At 39.7% G+C, this 23,855-nt stretch overlaps 3 protein-coding genes across 4 annotated transcripts; 1 reads left to right on the forward strand and 2 right to left on the reverse strand.

Moving 5' to 3' along the window:
• Window positions 1-5,491: 5,491 nt before the first annotated feature.
• LOC149274793 (casein kinase I) lies at window positions 5,492-12,723 on the reverse strand. Of its 2 annotated transcripts, none has more exons than XM_089505285.1 (9): window positions 12,648-12,723; window positions 11,342-11,452; window positions 11,114-11,262; window positions 10,182-10,410; window positions 9,882-10,052; window positions 9,447-9,595; window positions 8,923-9,094; window positions 8,633-8,772; window positions 5,492-5,542 (listed from the first exon to the last, which is right to left on the reverse strand). In XM_089505285.1, exons 1-9 carry the CDS (start codon window positions 12,721-12,723, stop codon window positions 5,492-5,494), a joined length of 1,248 nt encoding a protein of 415 aa, XP_089361411.1. The 2 variants fall into 2 exon arrangements, with proteins under 2 accessions (XP_089361411.1, XP_089361412.1); XM_089505286.1 differs by lacking the exon at window positions 5,492-5,542 and adding an exon at window positions 7,235-7,267.
• A 1,333-nt stretch (window positions 12,724-14,056) lies between these two features.
• LOC149274794 (nicotinamide N-methyltransferase-like) lies at window positions 14,057-16,046 on the forward strand. Its single transcript, XM_089505279.1, has 3 exons — window positions 14,057-14,204; window positions 15,266-15,473; window positions 15,617-16,046. Exons 1-3 carry the CDS (start codon window positions 14,057-14,059, stop codon window positions 16,044-16,046), a joined length of 786 nt encoding a protein of 261 aa, XP_089361405.1.
• A 1,362-nt stretch (window positions 16,047-17,408) lies between these two features.
• LOC149274795 (trafficking protein particle complex subunit 5-like) lies at window positions 17,409-17,975 on the reverse strand. The gene has a single exon (XM_089505283.1). The coding sequence runs from the start codon at window positions 17,973-17,975 to the stop codon at window positions 17,409-17,411; it is 567 nt and encodes a 188-aa protein (XP_089361409.1).
• Between the last annotated feature and the right edge of the window lie 5,880 nt (window positions 17,976-23,855).

A 23,855-nucleotide genomic window follows, 5' to 3' on the forward strand; every position in this document is an offset into this window, starting at 1 on the left:
CTATATCTATCTATCTGTGTATATGTCTATATCTATCTATCTGTGTATATGTCTATATCTATCTATCTGTGTATATGTCTATATCTCCATATAGATAGATATATTAGATAGATAGATAGATATATTAGATAGATAGATAGATAGATATATTAGATAGATAGATATATTAGATAGATAGATAGATAGATATATTAGATAGATAGATAGATAGATAGATAGATAGATATATTAGATAGATAGATAGATAGATATATTAGATAGATAGATAGATATATTAGATAGATAGATAGATAGATATATTAGATAGATAGATAGATATATTAGATAGATAGATAGATAGATATATTAGATAGATAGATAGATAGATATATTAGATAGATAGATAGATAGATATATTAGATAGATAGATATATTAGATAGATAGATAGATAGATTAGATAGATAGATATATTAGATAGATAGATATATTAGATAGATAGATATATTAGATAGATAGATAGATATATTAGATAGATAGATAGATATATTAGATAGATAGATAGATAGATATATTAGATAGATAGATAGATATATTAGATAGATAGATAGATAGATATATTAGATAGATAGATATATTAGATATATTAGATAGATAGATATATTAGATATATTAGATAGATAGATAGATAGATATATTAGATAGATAGATAGATAGATAGATAGATATATTAGATAGATAGATAGATATATTAGATATATTAGATAGATAGATATATTAGATATATTAGATAGATAGATAGATAGATATATGAGATAGATAGATAGATAGATATATTAGATATATTAGATAGATAGATATATTAGATATATTAGATAGATAGATAGATAGATATATTAGATAGATAGATAGATAGATAGATATATTAGATAGATAGATAGATATATTAGATATATTAGATAGATAGATATATTAGATATATTAGATAGATAGATAGATAGATAGATATATTAGATAGATAGATAGATAGATATATTAGATATATTAGATAGATAGATAGATATATTAGATAGATAGATATATTAGATAGATAGATAGATAGATATATTAGATAGATAGATAGATAGATATATTAGATAGATAGATATATTAGATAGATAGATAGATATATTAGATAGATAGATAGATAGATATATTAGATAGATAGATAGATAGATATATTAGATAGATAGATAGATAGATAGATATATTAGATAGATAGATAGATAGATATATTAGATAGATAGATAGATATATTAGATAGATAGATATATTAGATAGATAGATAGATATATTAGATAGATAGATAGATAGATATATTAGATAGATAGATAGATATATTAGATAGATAGATAGATAGCTAGATATATTAGATAGATAGATAGATAGATATATTAGATAGATAGATAGATATATTAGATAGATAGATATATTAGATAGATAGATATATTAGATAGATAGATATATTAGATAGATATATTAGATAGATAGATAGATAGATATGATATATTAGATAGATATATTAGATATATTAGATAGATAGATATATTAGATATATTAGATAGATAGATAGATATATTAGATAGATAGATAGATAGATATATTAGATAGATAGATAGATATATTAGATATATTAGATAGATAGATATATTAGATAGATAGATAGATATATTAGATAGATAGATATATTAGATAGATAGATATATTAGATAGATAGATAGATATATTAGATAGATAGATATATATATTAGATAGATAGATAGATATATTAGATAGATAGATAGATAGATATATTAGATAGATAGATAGATAGATATATTAGATAGATAGATAGATATATTAGATAGATAGATAGATATATTAGATAGATAGATATATTAGATATATTAGATAGATAGATATATTAGATAGATAGATATATTAGATAGATAGATAGATATATTAGATAGATAGATATATTAGATAGATAGATAGATATATTAGATAGATAGATAGATATATTAGATAGATAGATAGATATATTAGATAGATAGATATATTAGATAGATAGATATATTAGATAGATAGATAGATATATTAGATAGATAGATAGATATAGATAGATAGATAGATATATTAGATAGATATATTAGATAGATAGATAGATAGATATATTAGATAGATAGATAGATATATTAGATAGATAGATAGATATATTAGATAGATAGATAGATAGATATATTAGATATATTAGATAGATAGATATATTAGATAGATAGATAGATATATTAGATAGATAGATATATTAGATAGATAGATATATTAGATAGATAGATAGATAGATAGATATATTAGATAGATAGATAGATATATTAGATAGATAGATAGATATATTAGATAGATAGATATATTAGATAGATAGATATATTAGATAGATAGATAGATATATTAGATAGATAGATAGATATATTAGATAGATAGATAGATATATTAGATAGATAGATAGATATATTAGATAGATAGATAGATATATTAGATAGATAGATATATTAGATAGATAGATATATTAGATAGATAGATAGATATATTAGATAGATAGATAGATATATTAGATAGATAGATAGATATATTAGATAGATAGATAGATATATTAGATAGATAGATATATTAGATAGATAGATATATTAGATAGATATATTAGATAGATAGATAGATAGATAGATATATTAGATAGATAGATATATTAGATAGATAGATAGATATATTATATAGATAGATAGATAGATATATTAGATAGATAGATAGATATAGATATATTATATAGATAGATATATTATATAGATAGATAGATATATTATATAGATAGATAGATATATTATATAGATAGATATATATAATATAGATAGATATATATAATATAGATATATATATATATATATATATATAGATATATATATATAGATATATATAGATATATATATATATATATCTAATATATATCTATCCATATAATATATATATATATATATATAGAAAGATATATATATATATATGTATTTTATATATCTACATAATATATATGTTTATATCTATATATGTTTATATAATATATCTATATAATATAATATATGTCTGTAATCATTAGGAATATATTATAGTATATTGGGAATAAATTACAATACATTGCTTAATATATTAATATTTGGAATACTTTATATTGAATTGGGAATATATAACATTATATTGGTAAAATATTTTATTAGTGAAAATTAGTAAATATATTATATTGAAAATATATTAATTTATATTGGCTAATAGATTGGTAATTATATGAGGAATATTTTATATTAAATTGGGAAAATGTACATTATATTGGTTAATATGTTGGTAAATCTATTATATTATATAAAATATCAACAAAGTAGGAAAATATATTATAAATCTTAGTTTATTGGCAGATAGGTTAGTGATATATTATATTAAATTGGCAATATATTACATTATATTGGTTAATGTATTTGGTAAAATATTACATTATATGAGTTATATTAGTAAATAAATATATTGGTTAATATGGTAAAACATTAGTAAATATATATTCTCCATATGGAGGTTTCCAGAAATTTACGGTGTTGACATAATTTTTAATAGAAGCTTCCCTGGGCATCAGCATGGAAATACAGTCAAGAAATTGTAAAAAAAAAGAGAATTTATAAGCTACATAGTTTTATTTACACACTTTGTAAAGTACACAAATACAGTAGTGATACAAATTGGTTTCAGAGCCATACGTATCAATATGCAGGACTTAATCAGATCCCGCCGGAACATTCTGTCATTTATGGCAAGTGAAAAAGCAGAGATTCCCTCCCCTGCGCAGGAATTGCTTATGGTTTTAAAGAGAAAAACTAAATTCTGTGTACAGTGGTTAGAAAAGTAGGTTTGTTAAACTTGACATTCACATATATTTACAGAGAACGCACGTGTGAATAGTTGTACAAACAACATGGCGTCATGCGGAAAAATATTACAGGTTGACAAAGCATACACGAGCCTCTCCGTTACAATCCTCAAAATGTAGAAATACTTTGTACTAAACGTTCTTACGACAAGAACACAAAAACTTCCAGCTAATTTAATTATCCATCTAGCAACAGGGACTATTCCCGCATCATAAAAGATTTAAGTGTCTACAGAATAAAAAAAATTGCTTTTTTTTTTTAAACTTTCTTTTAAAAAACCAAAAATTGAAAACCACATCGAACGACTTTAAACCTCCTCGCCCCGCAATTTTTTATTTTTTTTTTTATAACATTGCACGAATGGCTCCGTGGGAAGGAACGCACGTCTTCCCAGAGGGAGGGGGAGAGTCAGGCTCCCCACGTCTATTATTTGAACACTTACGAGAGATATACCGCGTCATCAAAAAAAAAAAAAAAGGAAAGGACCGGTATTATTAAAACAGGTTTTAAAGTTTAATGTTACATTTACAATAAGAAAAGAAAAAAAGAAGAGCGGCCCTTGCCGTGACAAACAATAGTGACGACGTGTGGCTTCGAAGGGACAAGACACTGCGCTAGGTTATATTCCATAACAGACCTAAATAGTATGTATGTATGTATATATATAAAAAAAAAGAAAAAAAAGACTATACAAACTAGGGGTGGTTGTGATAAATGCACAGTGACTGCTACAGACCCCCAACTGTGCTATTAAAACCTTTTACACACAAGACAACACGTCCATGCACAATGCCATTCTATTATTGCCAGCCTTTGCCACATTCAGCTTTAGAACGCTACCCTAACACTTGATTTTCAGCAACAATCTTCCATCCGAAAAGTGGGGCGGGTTAAAATTATATATTACGAGAATTTTTTTTAATGTAATTCTACATTAAAGAGAAAAAAAACCCCATGAACTTAATAAAACAAACCAAAAAACGCCCTCTGATTAAAGCCCCTCTTGCGCCTCTATCTTCTTGCCCATAACCTTCCTACGGTAGAACCCCGATATATATATATTTTTTTTCCTCCTGAGAGCTCTAAACGGTTATGAAAGTAGGACAGACAAATCAGGTGACCGCACACATAAGTTGCTTAGCCAAGAGATATAAAACCCCCCAAAACATATTTATATATACAGTGGAATAAAAAGGGCTTTTTCAAAAGATAAAATGGGGATGCTGGATTTGGCGCTTAAAAAAAAAGAAAGAAAAAAAAGGTGGTGTTAGTCCTAGTCTACTCCGGCCCTGCGGCTGAAGAAGGTCCATGGTGGTCCACAGCGCTCGTCCACCCCTGAAAAACCTCCGCTTCTGCAGCTGGTACAGCTTTGCCGTCTCACCAGGTCCATCCTGGTAAAAAGCGTCTAAAGCTCTGTTTGGATTTGGTTGCTTTTAATACAGGAATTTATTTTTTTGTGTTTTTTTTTTGTTTTTTTGCTAGCGAATCCACTGAAGGTCAGCCATGCATTAACCGCACGCCGAGAGGACGGTGTTCATCGATGCACGCTGGAGGGAAGACCACTGGAAGCCACCCGACTAGGAATCTGCAAAAAGGGGGAAAAAAATAAAAAATGGCGTGGCTGGTTAATACACGTCAGGAGGTGATGCACACAAAGACATCCTACTAAATATGCTTTCCCTGGTGATCTTGCCACAATCCTATTACCCCCAGCCATTAGCCGTTTATAGACTGAAGCTCTGGGTTGTTGTAGCTCTGTGCGCCGAGTACACGGCTTGCGGGCAGAAGAGGGATCCGTGACCCATCGACGGGGGACTTCAGGTAGAGCAGCTGGGCTCCCACACCGTATCCTCAGTTACACTTGGCTGTGAGCCGTATTATATTAAATAACTCTTTGTATTGAGCTGTCATTTTATTTGATCCGATAAAAGCCTAAATACAGTGTAATTTTTTTGCTCAGTTGTGGCAACAAAGTCGGATACCCACTGATGTAACCTAAACTATTGTATTGCTTTATATATATATATATATATATATATAAATAAAAACACGCAGGAGCGTAAATTCGCAATTACAGGTTCACAAGACAATGACCCAGCAGGAAAAGCCCGGAGTTTGGCTTAACGCGACAGTCTTCCCAGGCCGTCCTGGTTATCAGCCGCCAGCGCATAGCCCCATTTCTTAAAACAAATATACAACTCCCACCACATCGAGCCAGATATACGCGTGTTTGGCATCATTCCCAACATGTCATTGGAGTCTCGGAGCTCGCAGAGCGGCGGCCTTTGCTGCGCTGAACAACAGAGAGACGAAGCAAGCAGGCGGGAGACAGAAGAGAGGAAGCATTTTGTCCTGCGAAGGACGTCAACGTGTCCAGTCGTTCCCACAATAAAGAATTACTGCCCCGTCTCTTGTGCTTTGAACTCTTTGTATAAACCTCTAACCATCATGCTCCAGGGCTGCCCAGACAGGCAAGCCAGTTGGGTGGGCATGTAACATATATACACCCAGGCCCCCATAATTCACTATGATATAGGAAGTATACTAAAGCAGAATCTATTGATTAAAATAGGGACAGGTCCATTCATACTGGTGCAGGACTCAAGGGCATTGGGTTACCAAGAGAAGCGGGGAGGGGTTTAAAGGAATGCATGCTAGCCATTTCCCCCCACTTTTTTTAGGTTATGGATAACAAAAAAAACCAAAAAAAAAACCAAAAAACTCTCCTGGCTATCAAGGATAGTCAGCCAAACGTTACAAGTCTGTGGGCGATTAAGATCGAGCCATTCTATTGTGCCCCACAGGCAGGGGCAGGGTGTTTGTCTAGTTGATTAGGCTCAGATAACAGAGTGAGAACTCATAGAAATGACATTAGAAATGCGCATGTACCTAACCCACGTTTCCTCTACTGATTCCTGCACCAGTTATAAGACAAGTTACAGTCATTAATACAGTACAATATGTCACAGGCCTGCGAGGAGCTCAGGTGCATGCAGGGGGCGGGGGGGACGCTATTGAAAGGTGACCCACTTCACTTAAAGTTACTCTGGCGTGGAGTAGCCGCACGGCTATAGATTCGATTGCCTTACCGCAGCTCTAAAGGCCGCGTTCTTCTTTTACACACCGCATGCATTGCTTAACATTGCACTAAATGCTGCATGCGCGTCGCAGCCGCCCCACAGCCCAAAGCTTAAAAGCAATAGCTGAGATTTGGCTAAACAAAAACAAAACAAAAAACTCACCCGGTGCGGCCTTCAACCCAGAGCGGGGCGAGCGGTTACTTGCCTTGATGTTCGAAAGGAATGCTATTCTGAGGTGAGGAAAAGACAGCGGCTCGTAACGTCCCCAAAAACTCATCAAAACCACCGTGACGCCCAAGTGTTCTCAAAGAGTGCAAGCTACCAAAGGGTTAAAATATTAAAAGCCAACTTTTCAGCCCCTTGGTGCTGTTCCACTTGACCTCTGTAGCAATTTGGCAAAATTAGGCAGTAAGGAATCCCAGGAAGGGTCCGGGGCCGCTTCTAACGCCGCGTTACTGGGCAGAGTAGGTGGAACGGCACCTTTAATGCGTCTCTTCGCCAGCATCGCTGAAGACGGGATAACTAAGAAATCCCCAAGAGGTCTGGGGGGAATGAAGTTCAAACCTCCGGGTAGCCAGGGCTGGATAAAACTAACGGGGCGGCCAGCTGGAGCATTGAAGAAGCCCGTGGGCACCTGGGTCGGGGAAGTTATCCAGCCCCCGGCGCGTAGTTATCATAAAGCCGTGTAGACCCCATAACCTGGGCTGGGACAGAAAGATCATACGTGGCTCCACTTCTAGCCTCGACGGGGTATATCGGAACGCTGCGCATGTTTCAGGAACACCAAAGCACCGCCACCGATCTGCCAGCCACCCGCGTGTTCACGCATTAGAAAGCACACGCCAAGCATGCCGTGCTCCTGGACCCACCAGCAGCTTTACTAGCCAAACAAAGCACAAGACGCCCCCCCCACCGCCATAAAGCCGCGAAGCAACAGCTCCCAAAAAAACATTTTCCGGGTATGGCCAGGAACCGCCCCGTACGCCACGTCCCAGCACACAATCGCACCCAACAACCAACACCAAAAGCTTCAGATATGAGAGAGGTGGCTCTAGGGTTTGCCCCCTTGGAGAAGTGCCCCAAGGCCAAGGAAAAAATACCCCCCCGAGCCCAATAGACCATCTAAAAGGAGAGGATGAAGCCTAGATCTCCTATTCGGAAATATAAACGGCAGGGAGATGGGGCATTCCCTGAATAATAATAATAATAATATTATTGACAGCCAGGCAGTGTGCCGATGCCCGCAGACACGTACAAATAGTATGTGATAATCAGAGCTTATTACACGTAAATACTCGGCTGCTTGTTATAACAGCTGCCATAGTTTACATTAAAGTGGATATATATTCTATATGATTATTAGCTACGGTTTTAGGCTCTCCAATGGAAAGCATTATTCTGCACAACCTCCGGCTCCATTTGCAAAGCAGTTTAAAAGATGTAGAGACAAAAGTGGCAGCCAATCAGGGAGAGATCACTGCGTGTTCTAAACATGGGCCACGTAAGAGCCAAGACGATACTAAAATTGAAAAACGCCTAAAGATCAATGTAAGGTAATGCGTGCGACAGTCGGTAAGCCGGAACCCACAGCGTACCTGAGAGGTGGACATGCGAGACGTATCTTGCCGGCCCGTTAAATCCGACGAGGAGACGTTGACCGGAGCACCACGATGCAGCCTCATACTCACTTTCCGTTCGCGCTCCATCCCTGACATGGGACGGGGAGAGGTGTTAGCTAGCAAAAACACAAAGGTTTTTGTATGCGGTTTCGCTTCCTGCATCCTCGAGGATCAGAGCCTTAAATAATTTAGCCCAAGACTAAAAAGGGAAAATAAATATTTCTACTGAGGGCAGGGATGCAGAGGATCGCAGAGCTCAGGCTTACCTGTGTGAGAGGTGGGAGTGAGCGGCGTCGGTGGGGTGACTTCTGGGGCGCCCCTCAGCCTGCCGGAAGCAGTAGAAGGCAGACCCCGGGCACCAGGATTTCGGGAGTGTCTCAGGCGCTCCTCTCGCTCTCTCCTTTCACGCTCGGCGTCTTCGGCTGCCCGGCTCGCACCCTTAAACAGACCACAACTTTACTGTCCCAATTCCCTAGCATTAGAACCCAAAAGGCTTACACCCTAAAGCAGGGGTTCTCAAACTGCGGCCCTCCAGCTGCTGCAGGACTACATCTCCCATAATGCTCCTTCAGCTAAGGGGCTGGCTGAGGAGTATGGGAGATGTAGTCCTGCAGCAGCTGGAGGGCCGCAGTTTGAGAACCCCTGCCCTAAAGTATTTCGGAGGAAAACGCCGGGACAGGTACCACTCCTTCCGACCTGATCATGTCCAGTCGGACCTCAGAATATCCCACAATACATACTGGTTTAACGAAAGGGACGCCAATTATTTTCGACGGCGCAGAATACTCACAAACTTCAGCATGTTCCAGTCGAACACGTAGTCGTAAGAGAAGCCCTGGCGGTGGAACAGATTCCGGAAGAGCTGCCTCAGGTAAGAGTAATCCGGCTTATCGTCGAAGCGCAGGGACCGGCAGAAATTCAGGTAGGTGGCAAACTCGGCTGCGAGAGACGGAAACGCGTTAGGGATCCAGACGTCGGTCCGTGCGATAGAACCACACGACGATATTAACGACGCGGAAACGCGTTCCTATCGGCTAACTAGGCATAAAGATGGACCCAGCCACGGGGGACATCATGTCTTCTACCCACCCGACACACTGGTTTAACGTCACAAGCTGGAGGTTTACATTCAGACCCTAAAAGGTTCCAGGGCTGTGCTCTGCTTACATCATATTTATCTTCCCCTAAAGATGACATCAGCACAGAACTCAAAAGGAGGACTTACATGGATAGCCTTTACAGAGGACCTCGATCGGCGTGGACATCTTCTTTTCGCTGATGCGTTCGTACTTTTGCCGTTTGGTGGCAGCTTTCAGCCCTTGCCACGGGAGGGAGCCCAAATTGAAGTACATGAGCACGTACCCCAGAGACTCGAGGTCATCCCTGCGCGATTGTTCTAAAAGGACACAAAAACGGTCATAAACACAAGAGTCAGAAGCCAAGGGAACCAGATTTCCAGACGCGCCGCTGGCGGCTCATTTTCAGCATACTGCTTGAGGTCAGAGCCCTCCGTCTGCAGGCCTACCTATTCCGAGATGCGTGTTGATGGAGGCGTAGCGGGCGGTCCCCGTTAAGTTCTTGTTTTCGCGGTACGGGATGTGCTGGTGCGTCCGGGCGTCTCGATACTTCTTGGCGAGTCCAAAGTCGATAATGTACACAAGATTCCCTTTCTTGCCGAGGCCCATCAGGAAGTTATCGGGCTTCACGTCGCGATGGATGAAGTTTTTGGAATGAATGTACTCGATGCGGCTAATCTGTTCCAAAGGAAAGAAGAAGCGAGGGGTTAAGGGGCGCAACTGCATGCAGGAGGTACCCGCGTGGAAGCTTCAGCGGGGAAGTGGAAGTTATAACCGAATCGAAGAGGCGTGATGAGACCTGTAGTTAAACCCATGGCTGCTACAAACAAAACGTATTACAAAATAATAATCCTCGGGGTTTATTCTGTAAAGGAGAGCTGTTGGGAGAGCTTTGTTCTGACATGGTTAATGGCTGGGAAGGTCCTGCGTAATTGACCCATACATTATACAGGGCCAGCCAGGCTCTTCCTGCAGCTGAAGCTCACCTTGGTTGGCCGTTCATAGTGTATGGGTAAGTCAAGCAGCTGAAACGCAATTCTCAACTCAACCTTGGCCTTTAGTGAATAAACCCCCTGGTCTGACACTGTTTTTCCAGCTTTGGTGCTGTTGCCTGGCAACCAGAAGACTAGGTTACAGGACAGCTTGAATCCCCCCCCCCCCCCTTCTCGTATTACAAGGAAGTCATAAGGTGGGTCACCAGGAAACGGAGCGAACACAAAAAAAACCTGTTAAGACAAGGTGAAAACCTCGCGCTTCGCAAAAATGTATTTACTACAGGGAGCAGGGGGTTAAAACCTTGGTGCCAACGGAGCATGATGTCATAGTGACGTAAACGCCACGGCGCTAAGGTTTTCTGAACGCTATGGCTACAAGTAGTCACCATTTGGTCAGCAAGGAGGAGCACGGTCTTCAAGCTAAATTTCCTGGAGCAGAAGTTGAACAGGTCCTCGAGACTCGGTCCCAGTAACTCCATGACCATGACGTTATAGTCCCCCTCCGCACCGCACCACTTTATAGTCGGGATCCCCACTGGAAAGAAAGCAGAGCCGTCAGTAAACCAACGGGGGGGGGGCCCTGTGTACCGGTGGGCCGGGGTGCGGACCCTCACCTCCTCCCTGCATCATCTTGTAGATCTTGCTCTCTATGTGGAGCTGAGGATGCTTCGTTTTCACGCATTCCAACTTGATGGCGACTTCTTCCGCGGCAGCGATGTCGGTACCTGCCGGGAAATAAATGGTTAATTTTACACACCCACAGGAAGTTAATACGCTGTATTCGGCATCTACGTGTGATGTCATGATCTCTAGGCTGCTGAGGATTATGGGAATTGTATTTCGTTAGGCCGGGGACTGTAAAGTTACCCAAATAATAATTAAAAAAAAAAAAAAAGCTTCCAATTCTGAGGGTCGCTTCCAAGCTATGTCCACCCTGGACCTGACCTCACCGAACTAAATAAATGGAATAAAAGCGGGGAGGAATAATCGCGGGGTTGGGTGAAGTTGATGGAACCAAGAACGTCCTTGATATATAGGCGACAGGTCGACATTAGAAGGGCAGGACAGGGGGCTTCATTGACCGGCACGACCTTACGCAACGGACAGCACTAAATCAATGGCTACGACTCATCGAGTCTGCGTCTCCGAGGTGAGCGCCGACTACTAAAGAACCTTGCCGGTCGAGGTCCGCGTTGTATCGGGCAGAGCCTCCTAATCAGGCCAAGTTTTTGGGTCTTGGCCAAGGTCGCTCGCCCAGGTCCCCTCTATATAGACCCTGAGTTAAGGAACCAACGCGTCCGATCCCTGGCCCCCGCGTCTTGGTCTAGATCAGCGTCCCGGGGTCACTCTTTAATGTATTTAATAAATCATTTATTCCAATGGAGAGGGGAAAAGGCACTTGGCCCGAAACACCAGGAAGTCGGGGAGCGGCATCTGTCCCCGGGGGCCCAGAACGAGTGGGGTGAAATAAATGACATCAACTCTAGACTATATAACCCCTCATTCAGGGGTAACGAGACCACCGATAGGTATTAGGCAGCATTAACATCAACCCCACTATAGGATTTTATGCCCTCAAAGCCCTCCCATCATGAGTGATAAGGATTGGGGGGCCCTATGTCCGGTCGGATATCTGGGGTCCTGATTTGGGCCCCCGGGGTTCAGGAGCTTTAGGACCGATCCTCGCCAGGACCCTGGGTAATAAATGGGGTTTGGACTATCCTCCCTTGGCCTGAACCCCCCGAGTAATTTGGGCTCTCAGTTCCTGGTTTCACCCAGAGATGCCCCCCCTTCGTTTACTGAAGATGAGGTCACTCGAGCTGTAGCCCCTCATGTACCATAGAGATCCCGGGGACCCCCTACCCGGCTCCCGGGCCCAGTCACCCCAAAAGGCCCGCAGCCCCCCCCCCAGCGCCTTACCCAGGTAAATGTCCCCAAAAGAGCCGCTGCCGATCTTCCGGCCCAGCCGGTAGCGGTTTCCGACCCTCAGCTCCATAACCCCGGCCTCTGGTCTCTCCTGCTTCCCTTAATCAGCCTCTGACGCCCGGCGCACTTTTCACCATCGGTTCCCGGGAGCCATACGACCCAAAAGCCCGCAAGACAGATCTGGGGGGCGAGCGCGGAGCCTGGCCTCGCTGTCTCCGCCTCCTTCGCAGTCCGTTGCCGGTTTTAGCTGGCGGATTAAAACGGATTCCAGCCGACTATCCGCCGGTCCCGGTAAACAAGCTACAGAAGGGCTGTCAGCCACTGCCCGTGACGTCACTCCACCTAGCAACAAGCTACAATACGATGGGCGGACTCACTGAGCGCCGAAGTCTGCTGCCCCCTTGTGGTCTCCATCATGTACTGCGCCAAAACATACCTCCCAAGTGCCCCTGCTGAGTTTGACCAGTCCCTATCTGGGCTCCAAATTCCCATGCCCCTCCCTTCATGCCCCCTCTTCCCAAATGTCCCTCTTTTCTAGAAGCTCATAGGTAGGAGCGCAGTGGGACCACATAATGTGGCCACTCACGCAGTGTGCGAGCAGCAATAAAGAAAGGATCCAGGTGAGTGTTAGGGTGTGAGTGTGTGCTAATGTGTATTTTAGTTACTGGGGGTTTGTAAGGGCCCCACTCGGCTTTACCTGCCACCCCCACCCTGGGCTAGAAGGGGCCAGCCCTCCCCTGATTCTAGGTAGTCTTTCTGTGGGTATTCCTCGTCTCCCTGGGGTGCTCCTGATCTTCCGGGATCACCGAATGAACCCAGGGACCAGACAATGCAGCTCATCACATATAATATACATGGAAAATAAATACTTAAAGCCTCCCTGCGTCTCGTGAATTAGGAAGGTCCTGAGGATCCTTCGGGCCACCCATGAAGAGGAGGCAGATCCAGAACGCTGGGTTCCAGAATGAGAACCCTGTTGGCAGAAACCTCAGCCCCGGCAGCTGACAGGAGAGGCCTCTCAGTCCACAGTCCGTTTCGATTAACGTTGGCGTTAGGCCTAGAATGTCCTGGCATGGAAATTACTTTTCTGGGATGTTTAACACCGTCAGTGCTGACGTTAAACGCCCTGTTATCGTTCTCACGCAATTATTAGATATTTGATTAAAAAAGATCCATAATCCGTGGATACCGCGTCCGCTCTGAAGTTCCAAGACGGCAGGCTGGTATATATTTGCTTTGGTCTGGGATACTTCACGCACCCTCGGGTTCTCCGTGGGTTAATAAAGTCCTAATGTACCGGTTTCAATTCTGCCGAGATACGGAGGAGTGGCCATCGATGGTAGGACAAGGACCAGCTTCTCGTCAACATCAGAGACCACTTTGCCAGGGACCCGAGAAGCGCAATGTCTGATTTCACCGGGACAGATGTTTATCAGGAGTCGTTCGATCCCAAAGCCTACCTGGAGGATTATTTCCGCTTCGGGGAGGGCAGCTTGGGAGACGGGTTCTTGAAATTTGCCCTCAAACAGTATTCAGATGTCTTCTCGTCGGGTGAGTCTTTAAGACGGTCATATGGAACAAGAATTCACACGGTGGGAAGAGTATATGTTGTGTATATTGTGTATGTTTACGTATACTAGGACACATTGGGTAGGGAGGGGAGCGTATGGGCTTTGCCGGTCCTTGTAGACCACATTCGACCTTAAATATCCCGGGGGACCAACAGTGGCATAGAACGATTCAATTGAGTCGCATTGGGCTTAATTGCGATTGCGTGGTTCTCAAGAACGCCTATTTGGCGGGCCAAGAACAAACACAAGGGGCCTTCTGTGGGGAACGACGAGCCGCCTTCCTTTGTGATCTTCCTGGGGAAAGAAGAGATTATTCCTACGCGACACAAAAGAGGAAGCTTCGGACGCGAGAAACGGGAAGCAAAGTCTCAGCTGAGCAGCTTCTGATAGTTCCTTGAATGCTAAAGCAGGCAGAGACTCCGTTGATTCATGTAGGCTCTTCCGACGAGCTTAGGCTTGTCCGATACGTTAAAACGCAATACAATGCAGTGAATAGAAAACCCCACGGATGACACAACGGAATGATTCAACAGTAATTGGGGTGTAAAAGAACACAATGTGGCAATAAAAGCATCTGCTGGGTAAATCAGAAAGTCAAGAAGGAACAAGTAGAAAGAGAAGATGCCATAATATTCCACCAACTCGGCATACTTTAGAATCCATGAGTATTCCGCAGGTTAATAGATAGAAAAATACAATATATATAAATATTTGAGTTGGAGGGAGGCAGGGTTAGGAAGTATCCATTGGGTCATGCTTATGGGTGGAGAATGTTAGCTGTCCGCCTAAAGTTGACCCAGGACCTATACGTCTCCTTCATGCTGCTTCCTTCATGGACTCTATCATTATCGATGGCGGAGAAACCTGCATCCATAGCATGGGTTGAGCCACTAGTTGACCTAATATGAAGTCTCACGGAACCAACCTTTGTAGATGAACTGGAGCTATAGAGGGCTTCATCCATCTCACAAGTTGGACAACGGTACTTCAGAGAAGATGAAATGTTTGCCTTCTAAATATGTTAATTCTACCTTCTTACAGGTAACTTAAAAGGCAGAACCTTGATTGACGTTGGGAGCGGACCCACCATCCACCAGATGCTGTCGGCGTGTGAGCATTTCGAAGAGATAATAGCCACGGATTACACAGACAAGAACCTGGAGGAGCTAGAGAAGTGGTTGAAGAATAAACCGGGTGCATTTGACTGGAGTCCGGTTCTGAAATACGTGTGCGAGCTGGAGGGAGACAGGTCTATATAACATGATATATTTTATATATTAAACATACAGTCGTGATATTATGCAGTAAAGTTATAAAGTAACTAATAGCGGAGTGTTTGCAGCGAATTCCACACGTTTACTGTTCTTACTGTAGAGTTTCTTCTTTTCTCAGAGAGAAGTGGAGGGAGAAGCAGGAGAGACTGCGGCGTGCCGTGAAGCAGGTTCTGAAGTGTGATGTCACGAAGTCTAACCCTCTCGAGCCTGTGACGCTTCCTCAAGCCGACTGCTTGCTGAGTTCCGAATGCTTGGAAGGGGCGTGCAAGGATCAGGAGGCGTACCGCTCCGCTGTGAAAAACATCAGCACTTTGCTTAGACCGGGTGGTCATCTGGTGCTCTGTGGGGTCCTAAACACCAACTACTACATGGTCGGGAAGGTTAAGTTCTTCTCCTTGTGTTTAGATGAAGCTTTCCTCAGGGATGCTCTGCAGGCTGAGGGTTATGTGATTGAGCACATGAAGATAGCACAGAGGGAGGAAAAATCCATGCAAGAAATGTGCGATTACGGAAGCTCGTACCTCATCGTGGCGCAGAAGCAGGGCTGATCGCACATTACTGCAGTTCCATGCATGAGTTGTCTTTTTCACACGGAACTCATTGAAATAATTCATTTTTTCCCTATAAAGTGTTTTCGAATCATCTAATAAACGGTTGCTTTAGGACCGATGTAGGGAGTCGTAACCATGTGATAGAACTTTGTTAAATAACAAGCCTGTTTTGATTATTTTAAACACGTGTTGTATTCTAACAAAGAAAAATAATACTTTATCGATACCCGCTTCTGCGTAACTATCGTTTCTGTGTCAGAAATCCCGACTCCGCAAACGAGTACCTTTAACATCTTTACGGACTGTAGGATAATTACTGCATACAGTATAGATATCAGTTCACTAAGCGCCATTTGCTTGACTGTTAATAAACAAGGGGTTAAACCTCACCTAACTGGGAAAAAAAAAGAGAATTAGGGACAGGCCGCCTAAGAGGTGAAAGGCAGATATGAGCGTGGATTAAGATTTTTTTTTTTTTTTAAAAAGTGCCTTTATCTCCAAAAACTCCCAATCCGGAACTTTTCCAAAGGAGCCATGTTCCCCTTTCCTATGTTGCTCTTACATGGCGTGGCCCAGGTACTCAGGGGCTAATGACACCATCAAGGTAGAGGGGTGCCCGTAGGCAGACAGACCTCATTCTATTAACCTATGATTACCCCATGAATACCAATTACCTGGCGCACGGAGATCTTTGCCAAGGCGTTTTTCTTCTTACCTCCCTCTTTTTACCACCAGAGTAGATCGTAAACCCACGGGCAGGAACCTCATAACCGACTGTAGATCAGCGGCCGGATAGTTTGACTGTAAATGGTTAAAACCGGTATAAATATAGCACAGCAACTGGGCTGTGATTGTAAGAATTAAAAAAAAAAAAAAAAAGATGCATTTCTAGGACACAATATAAAATAACAAACAAGATCTAATGTTCATCTTATATTTTTTAATCTCTCAATCGGAATCAAGGGTAAAATACACGACGGTCATTACCTATATCTGAATGACCATGAGACAGGTTCTTTAACGTAACGTCCATTTCCCTGAACAAAAACTGTGGAAAAGAAAAAAAAAAAAAAAAAAGAGAAAAGAGAAAAAAAAAAAGGAGAACAAAAGCACCTGGCGGACCAGAAACATGAATTATCGTTCCTGGTGTCATGAAGCCATCTTGGATATTTTTCATATACCTTGGGAGTTTTTCCACTCCAAAAAAGTAATGCTTTTTACTTATTAATTTTTTTACGCGAGTCCATTATGTTTTATCGCTGCCCGGCCATAATTGTTACTGTATCTAGTGTGTTGAGGAAGAACGAAAACTCTATCTTTAATGCCTGCCCTCATAGTCTCTCCTCAGCCGAGTCATTCTCAGCGGCCATCGAGCGCTTTGTCTCGGAGGATGACGGACTCGTCAAACTTGATCATGAGGGTAGTGCCCTTGTGCCAGTGCGCCGTCACCTTGGCGGGAAAGCCGCTGCACGTCAGCAGAGACTCCACGATGCCAGCTGTGAAAGACGCGCAGTTCAGGGTGCTGTTCTCCTTCGGGACGGAGATATACGCGTTTATGAGAGGATCCTTTTCGATGATGTAATAGGTTTTGTCATCGTCGTTTGCCTGCTCCAGCTTGTCCGCCTCCTTGCCGAAAAGCGCTTTCCAGGCGTTCACCTTTATGAAAAGCAGGGCGCTGATCACTTTGGTCTCCCGCTTGCCGTTCTTTTCCCGCATGACCAACGGGTCGAGGATCCGACATCCGACTTGTTGGCCGAGCTCCGACAGCTTGGCCTGAAGCTCGGACACCGAGTACACCCGGTTCTGGCAGTACTGCACTATTTCCGAGAACAGGAGGGCGAACGCGCTGAGGCTGACCTCGGTCTTGGGCCGGGCTAACGATCTTTCCAAAATGGTTGACTTTCCGCGGCTGAAACGGGAATCCATGACCTAAAAGAAACAGCAAGATTTGAAAGCCCGCGAAATAGTCAATGAAATACCGAAAGCGTAAACACAAAACATAAAAAACCCATTTCTATTTCCGGAGATCTCCATAGCAACCCTCGGGATCTTTTATAAGGCAGGCTAAGCATTATGGGAGTTGTAGCTTGAAAAAATGGGTTAATTTGTCCAGCCTCTCCTCATGCACCTGGACTAAAGCCCACAGACACGGATGAAACACAGCTATTGGTTTCTCCTGTACCCCGTGTAATAAGTTGGTGCTTAATAAAGATGAATAATAAAAATGATGATGATGATGACTTGATATGCTGCACTACAGATCATGCAGGCGCTATACAAATAACTACTCATAATAAAGGTGCACTACAGTTCATGCAAAGCCTAATGGCGGCAATGAGGTAGATATGGGGTGCTATAGAAGATACTGGGGTGTGGTAGTTGTCTTGGAAACACAAAGAAGGCTGCCCCCCCCCCCGTAACCCCTGCGTGGCAAGTAATAAGCATGAATGGCCAGCAGGTGCCAACAGCGCCATTATCTGCTAATTGCGAACGACAGACTCATCAACGACGGCCACCCACCTCTGTGTACCTCAGAGAAACCGGAACGCAGGTAATGACGTCACTACGCACCGCCCATCAAGCCTCAGTGCGCGTCGCAAGTAACGGCGTCACCCGAGTTCCCAGCAGCCTCTGCGGGGAAGTGGAACGAGGCTTGGACCGCAAACAAGCCAGAGCTGCCATTTTGTTTGTGCGTTTCACCAGGAAGCAATGGAGTATTTTATTGTATTACTTTAACAGCGTTATTAAAGGTTTTAATTAGAAGGAAGGTGTTTATTTTTCTAAAAAAAAACATTAATCTGTCTAAATGTTTCCCAATTTCACACAACTCCCATGGGTTTTAAAAGTGTTTTTCAGCTTAAATGCCTATATATATATATATATATATATATATATATATATATATATATATATATATATATATATATATATATAGTGTTAATGTCACATAACAGAACTAATAGGGTCAATTGCATTTTTAAAAAAAAAAATATTATTATTAAGGCTCTTGTCTTTTTACCCAGGAGATGCCCCCTGGGACCCTCACAAACATAGGGTTACTTCTCAAAGTTTTTTTGTTTAGCCATTTTTTGCTATAAATGCTTTAAAGGTCATATATCCACTCATTTTTTTTTTTTTAATACCATTGTTAAATAATATACAGGAGACACAGAATTAGAGGAAAATTACATATTTAAGCATAGCTGCCAACTAACCTGATTCTGTTTGACAGCAGAACATGACAGCAGACAAAACACCATGGAGGAGAAGGGCAGCAGATGCTGCAGAGCTGACACTCTTACGTCAGCTAAACGCGTTCTTCTTTGGTTTAACCCCTTCAATCCCAGGGGTTTTTGGTACCTCAAAGCCCAGAGCAATTTTGCCATTTTTGGGGTATGTCGGTTTAGCGATGATTCTCTTTTCCTGTGAATAGTGTACCCATGTAAACTATATATTGTTTTTTCAAGGAGAGATAGAGCTTTCGTTTGATACCATAGTTGGATGATTAGCTGAAAATTTAGAATGAGAAATTTAGTAAAAACTAGCGAAGATTAGAAAAATAAACTAATTTTTTTTTACATTTTCCCTCTGAATCCTCACAAAATTAGGTAAAGTGATGGAAAATCCCCTCCAAGTTTATCAATTCAGGTGTCCTGATTTCAGAAATACCTAATTTATATAGATTTTCCAGACTTTCCCAGCACCAGGGAGCATACTATTAGGTGTACAATTTTGTATAATTTTTATGCCTATGGCTTAACGGGTTTGGGGGTTGTGAACGGGGGCAGGAGGGTTATACTGGCTAGATGTTATGCTAGGGCAATGGGATGTAAGGTTTTTTTAAGAATTTTTTTTATTATCTTTTTTTAAATTTTTTTATTTTTTACATTTTTTTTTTTACACAGTAATGGTTAGAGGTCCTCCTAGGGACCTCCTGAACATACCAGTGATGTCACAGTGACATCACAGCTCATATTATAATTTTTTTTAGTATTATTTATATTATTATTATTTTAATGATTTATTTAATATTATTTTTAAATGACTAACCGTTTTTTTTTTTTTCAGCTTTTCTGTTACAGGCTGGGAGGGGGAGTGAGAGAGATGGTTTCTCACTCCCCTCCCCGCGATCCCCCTGCACCGATCACACTGTGATCTCTATGCAGGTCCTCACAGACCTGCATAGAGATCGCAGCGTCTCTGTGCCTCATCGGAGGGCAGGATATCCCCGCAGGGGATATCCTGTCCTCCGATGACCTTCCGGGTTACGTCAGCAGTGACGTAACCCGGAAGGGAATGCCCGATCGCGCGTTTGCAACTGCGCGATCGGGCAGTTTACCGGTAACAGCTTACCGGCTTTCATGCCGGAAGCTGTTACAGGCGATCGGACATCAGAAAGCCGGCAAAGCCGGCTTCTGCTGTCAGTGGGGAGTCCAGGCTGTGAAGGGGTTAATGATTGTGGTCATCTTTTAAACGTCTCAAAACGTTTATTATAAAATATATTGTGTTTTGTTTTTTTTTAACAAAATATCGCATAACATTTTAAATCTCACTCCCCTTTATTTACTAATAATAAAACCAAAAGTGCAGTTGCCAAAAAGTCTCACCTTTTTAGATTTTTTTTAATCGATAATAAAAAGTGATTTGATATTTATACGTACAGACAGTGTCGTGTCTAAAATAACGCCCCCCCCCCCAAAAAAAAACATTAAATTAGATGTTTATACATAAAAATACCCACATTTTACATCGCAAATTCACAATGAAATCAGAATATCTGAAGACGATTCGGAGGAAATATCTTTACATATTTATTTTGTGTAAAAAAAAATAATAAAATTAAATTTATTGAATTACATAAAGTTACATTTTTGTCATGTGTTCACATTCATGCTATAACAATTCTTTATTTACATGAGAAAGACCGAACCAATCCCTATTATTAATAAGCACACCCAGAAAATAGGATTGACTTTGTACATATATCATTTTATATTTCAAATACATACAATACCAATGTAAAAATGATATCTATTTCTATTCTTTTTTTTTTTTCTTTTATTCTTTAAAAAGCACTTAATATAATTTTTGCCATAATGAGAAACTGCTGGTCTATTCAAATATCAAAATTAAATAATTAATCACAGTATTTAAAATAATTAAAAAGGGTCGCTGCCAGGAATATTTAGCACCATGTATATAGGACAGGATTAATTAAATTACATCAAACACAGGCAAAAATAACAATAAAGAAATATTAAACAGGCCAAAAAAATAATAATAAAAATCAATACAATATTTGTAAAATATTTGTACATTAAATCTGTTATGCCCTCTGGATAATTTTTAATGCCAGATAACGTATTGCATGTTTGTTTTTTTTCTTCAATGAGTCTTTGGAGTCTAAAATTAATAATTAAAATAATAAAAATTATTTGTGCTAAAAGCAAGAGGTGTAAACGGCAAATCATTTTCGTATTATATGTAATGTTAATTTTATAAAATCACCCTGTGGCTTAGTTGCCCTTGGCCTGGTGAGGTTTGGAGGTGGGTATGACATTCCTATAACCAGAGAAGAACCGGTGCATGTAGATACTAAACTAAACCTTAAAAAAAAAAAAAACTATATATATATATAAATTTTTTTTAATTTTTTTTAAATTCTTGTAAAGCACGTTTGTTGTGTAACATCTGGAAAATATTTCAGAACGGAAGCGATGCATGTTAAATGTGAAAAAAACTAGTATAATGTATATGTTATATATATATATATCACAGAAAAAAGGAAAATAATGAAAATAAAACTTTATCGCCACAGGTTTCAAACGGTTAATTTTACCATACTACAATTTTAAATTGTGCATTAAATGGCTCTCCTCAAAATACACAACACACGCATATATATATATATATATATATACACACAAAAGCCTACGCTGTTCCTGAGAATGAAGTGCACACGTCAGATAAAATCCAGAGAAGGACATGTGAGGTGTGATATTAAATTTAACTTTTGGGTAGTTGATAACATTTTATAAAACTCACACATACAACTTTATCACAATACTCACACTTTTTCTTCTGTGATTTATACGACTGAACTAAAATTACTAAATCTTTAACATTTTTTTTTTTTTTTTTGAGAAGCAGATATATGATTAATATTAAAATATGTACATTAAATAACCCCCCCCTTATAATGTTTCTTTACAAAAATATAGTACAACACGATTAAAATTCCTCTTTTCTAGTGGTTTATGAAGTTTGATAACAATCAAAACAATGGTAATATTTTAAGATTTTTTTGTCCTTCCTTTATCTAGAAAATACTCTCTTAATATGCAATTATGTAGTTAAATCTATTATTTTTAAGTTAAGATATACAAAGAACCTCTAAAACCAAGAATGAATGCTAGAATCCCACACAGAATATTTTAAACACTGTAAAGAGTATGAAGAGTGATTGCCCCTTGGCTAATTTAAATTATTTTGCATATAAGTATGCGTATTTTGCATATATGTGTCAGTCTGTGTTTTTTTTTTTTTTTTATTGCTCTGACCTGTTTCCTTAAATCGGGGCAAAGCATGTAGTGGACTAATAATAATGAAGCTGCATATACACACACGTATGTGTGTGTTACATGTATTGTGTTTTGTAAAGAAGAAAAAAATAATAATCACGGTTATGACATCACAAACCGGCGATTGGGAAAATTAGGAATTATAGTTGTTTGATAAATTAGATACAAAAAATAATTAATATTTTTTGGGGGGAATTTTGACCAAGGTTTCATTTCTGGGTAGAAAATAAAAAAAAAAAAAAAAAAAAAAAAAATAATAATAAAAAAAAAAAAAAAAAAAAAAAAAAAAATCGGGCTGAAGTACCAAGAAAAAAAAAAAAAAAGTAAAAATAAATTCCAAACACCATTTATAATGAATTCTACCATAAAGTTTGACTACATGCTTAGATAAATATTTGTCACAGAATTTAAAAATATTTCAACAGGCCAACTGAATTCCTGGAGAAATTAAAATAAAGTAAACTTCACCATAATTTGTTACTCAGAAAGCCAATATGACTGTTTATAAGTCCATGAACCAATGTATTTAAGTCTGCAGAATGGTGTTTTCATTTCCTTTTACTCCAATCACTTGTTTCTAGAAGGAATCCCACTCGAAAAGGAAAAAAAAACATCAAATACACAGTTATGCGTTGCTTACGCGACACAAAATTCACTATAATTTACAGTAAAATCTCAAAGCACAAAAAAAAAAATAAAAAATAACAAACCTGTCTCCCCTAAGCATCACAGAAACTTTCAATTCTTTGATGACATTTTTTTTGGCATGAAATATATTTATAATAAAACCGAAAAAAAATAAATCTTTTGAGGTTTCAGCTGCCGTGAATCAGTGCAAATTACTTTTGCATCAGGTGCAAGCAACCTGTTTATTGAGGTTCTTACACGTGAATTGTCAGGTAGTTAAAACTAAAAAAAAAAATAATAATAATAAAAAAGGCCTAACAAAAAAAATTGCTTTGGGGTCTAATAGTGCTTAGGCATCTATTGCAATATATATATATTTATATATATAATATTTTGAGCTTGCTTTCTTTATGCCACATATGACATGAGCATATATCCTGGATCAGTAAATAGGTACTGATGAACTACAACCCCCACAATCCCCTGCTACACCAATTAATATATCATTTTTGTAAATGGATCTTGTGCTTTCTTAAGGTAAAGTATAAATCTTTATGCCCGCCAACACAACGAATGACACGCAGCATCCAAATCTTAA

Source organism: Sceloporus occidentalis, unplaced genomic scaffold (genome assembly GCF_023333645.1).
Source record: "Sceloporus occidentalis isolate IW3139 unplaced genomic scaffold, rSceOcc1.0.p SCAF_321, whole genome shotgun sequence".
Classification (NCBI taxonomy): Eukaryota; Metazoa; Chordata; class Lepidosauria; order Squamata; family Phrynosomatidae; genus Sceloporus; species Sceloporus occidentalis.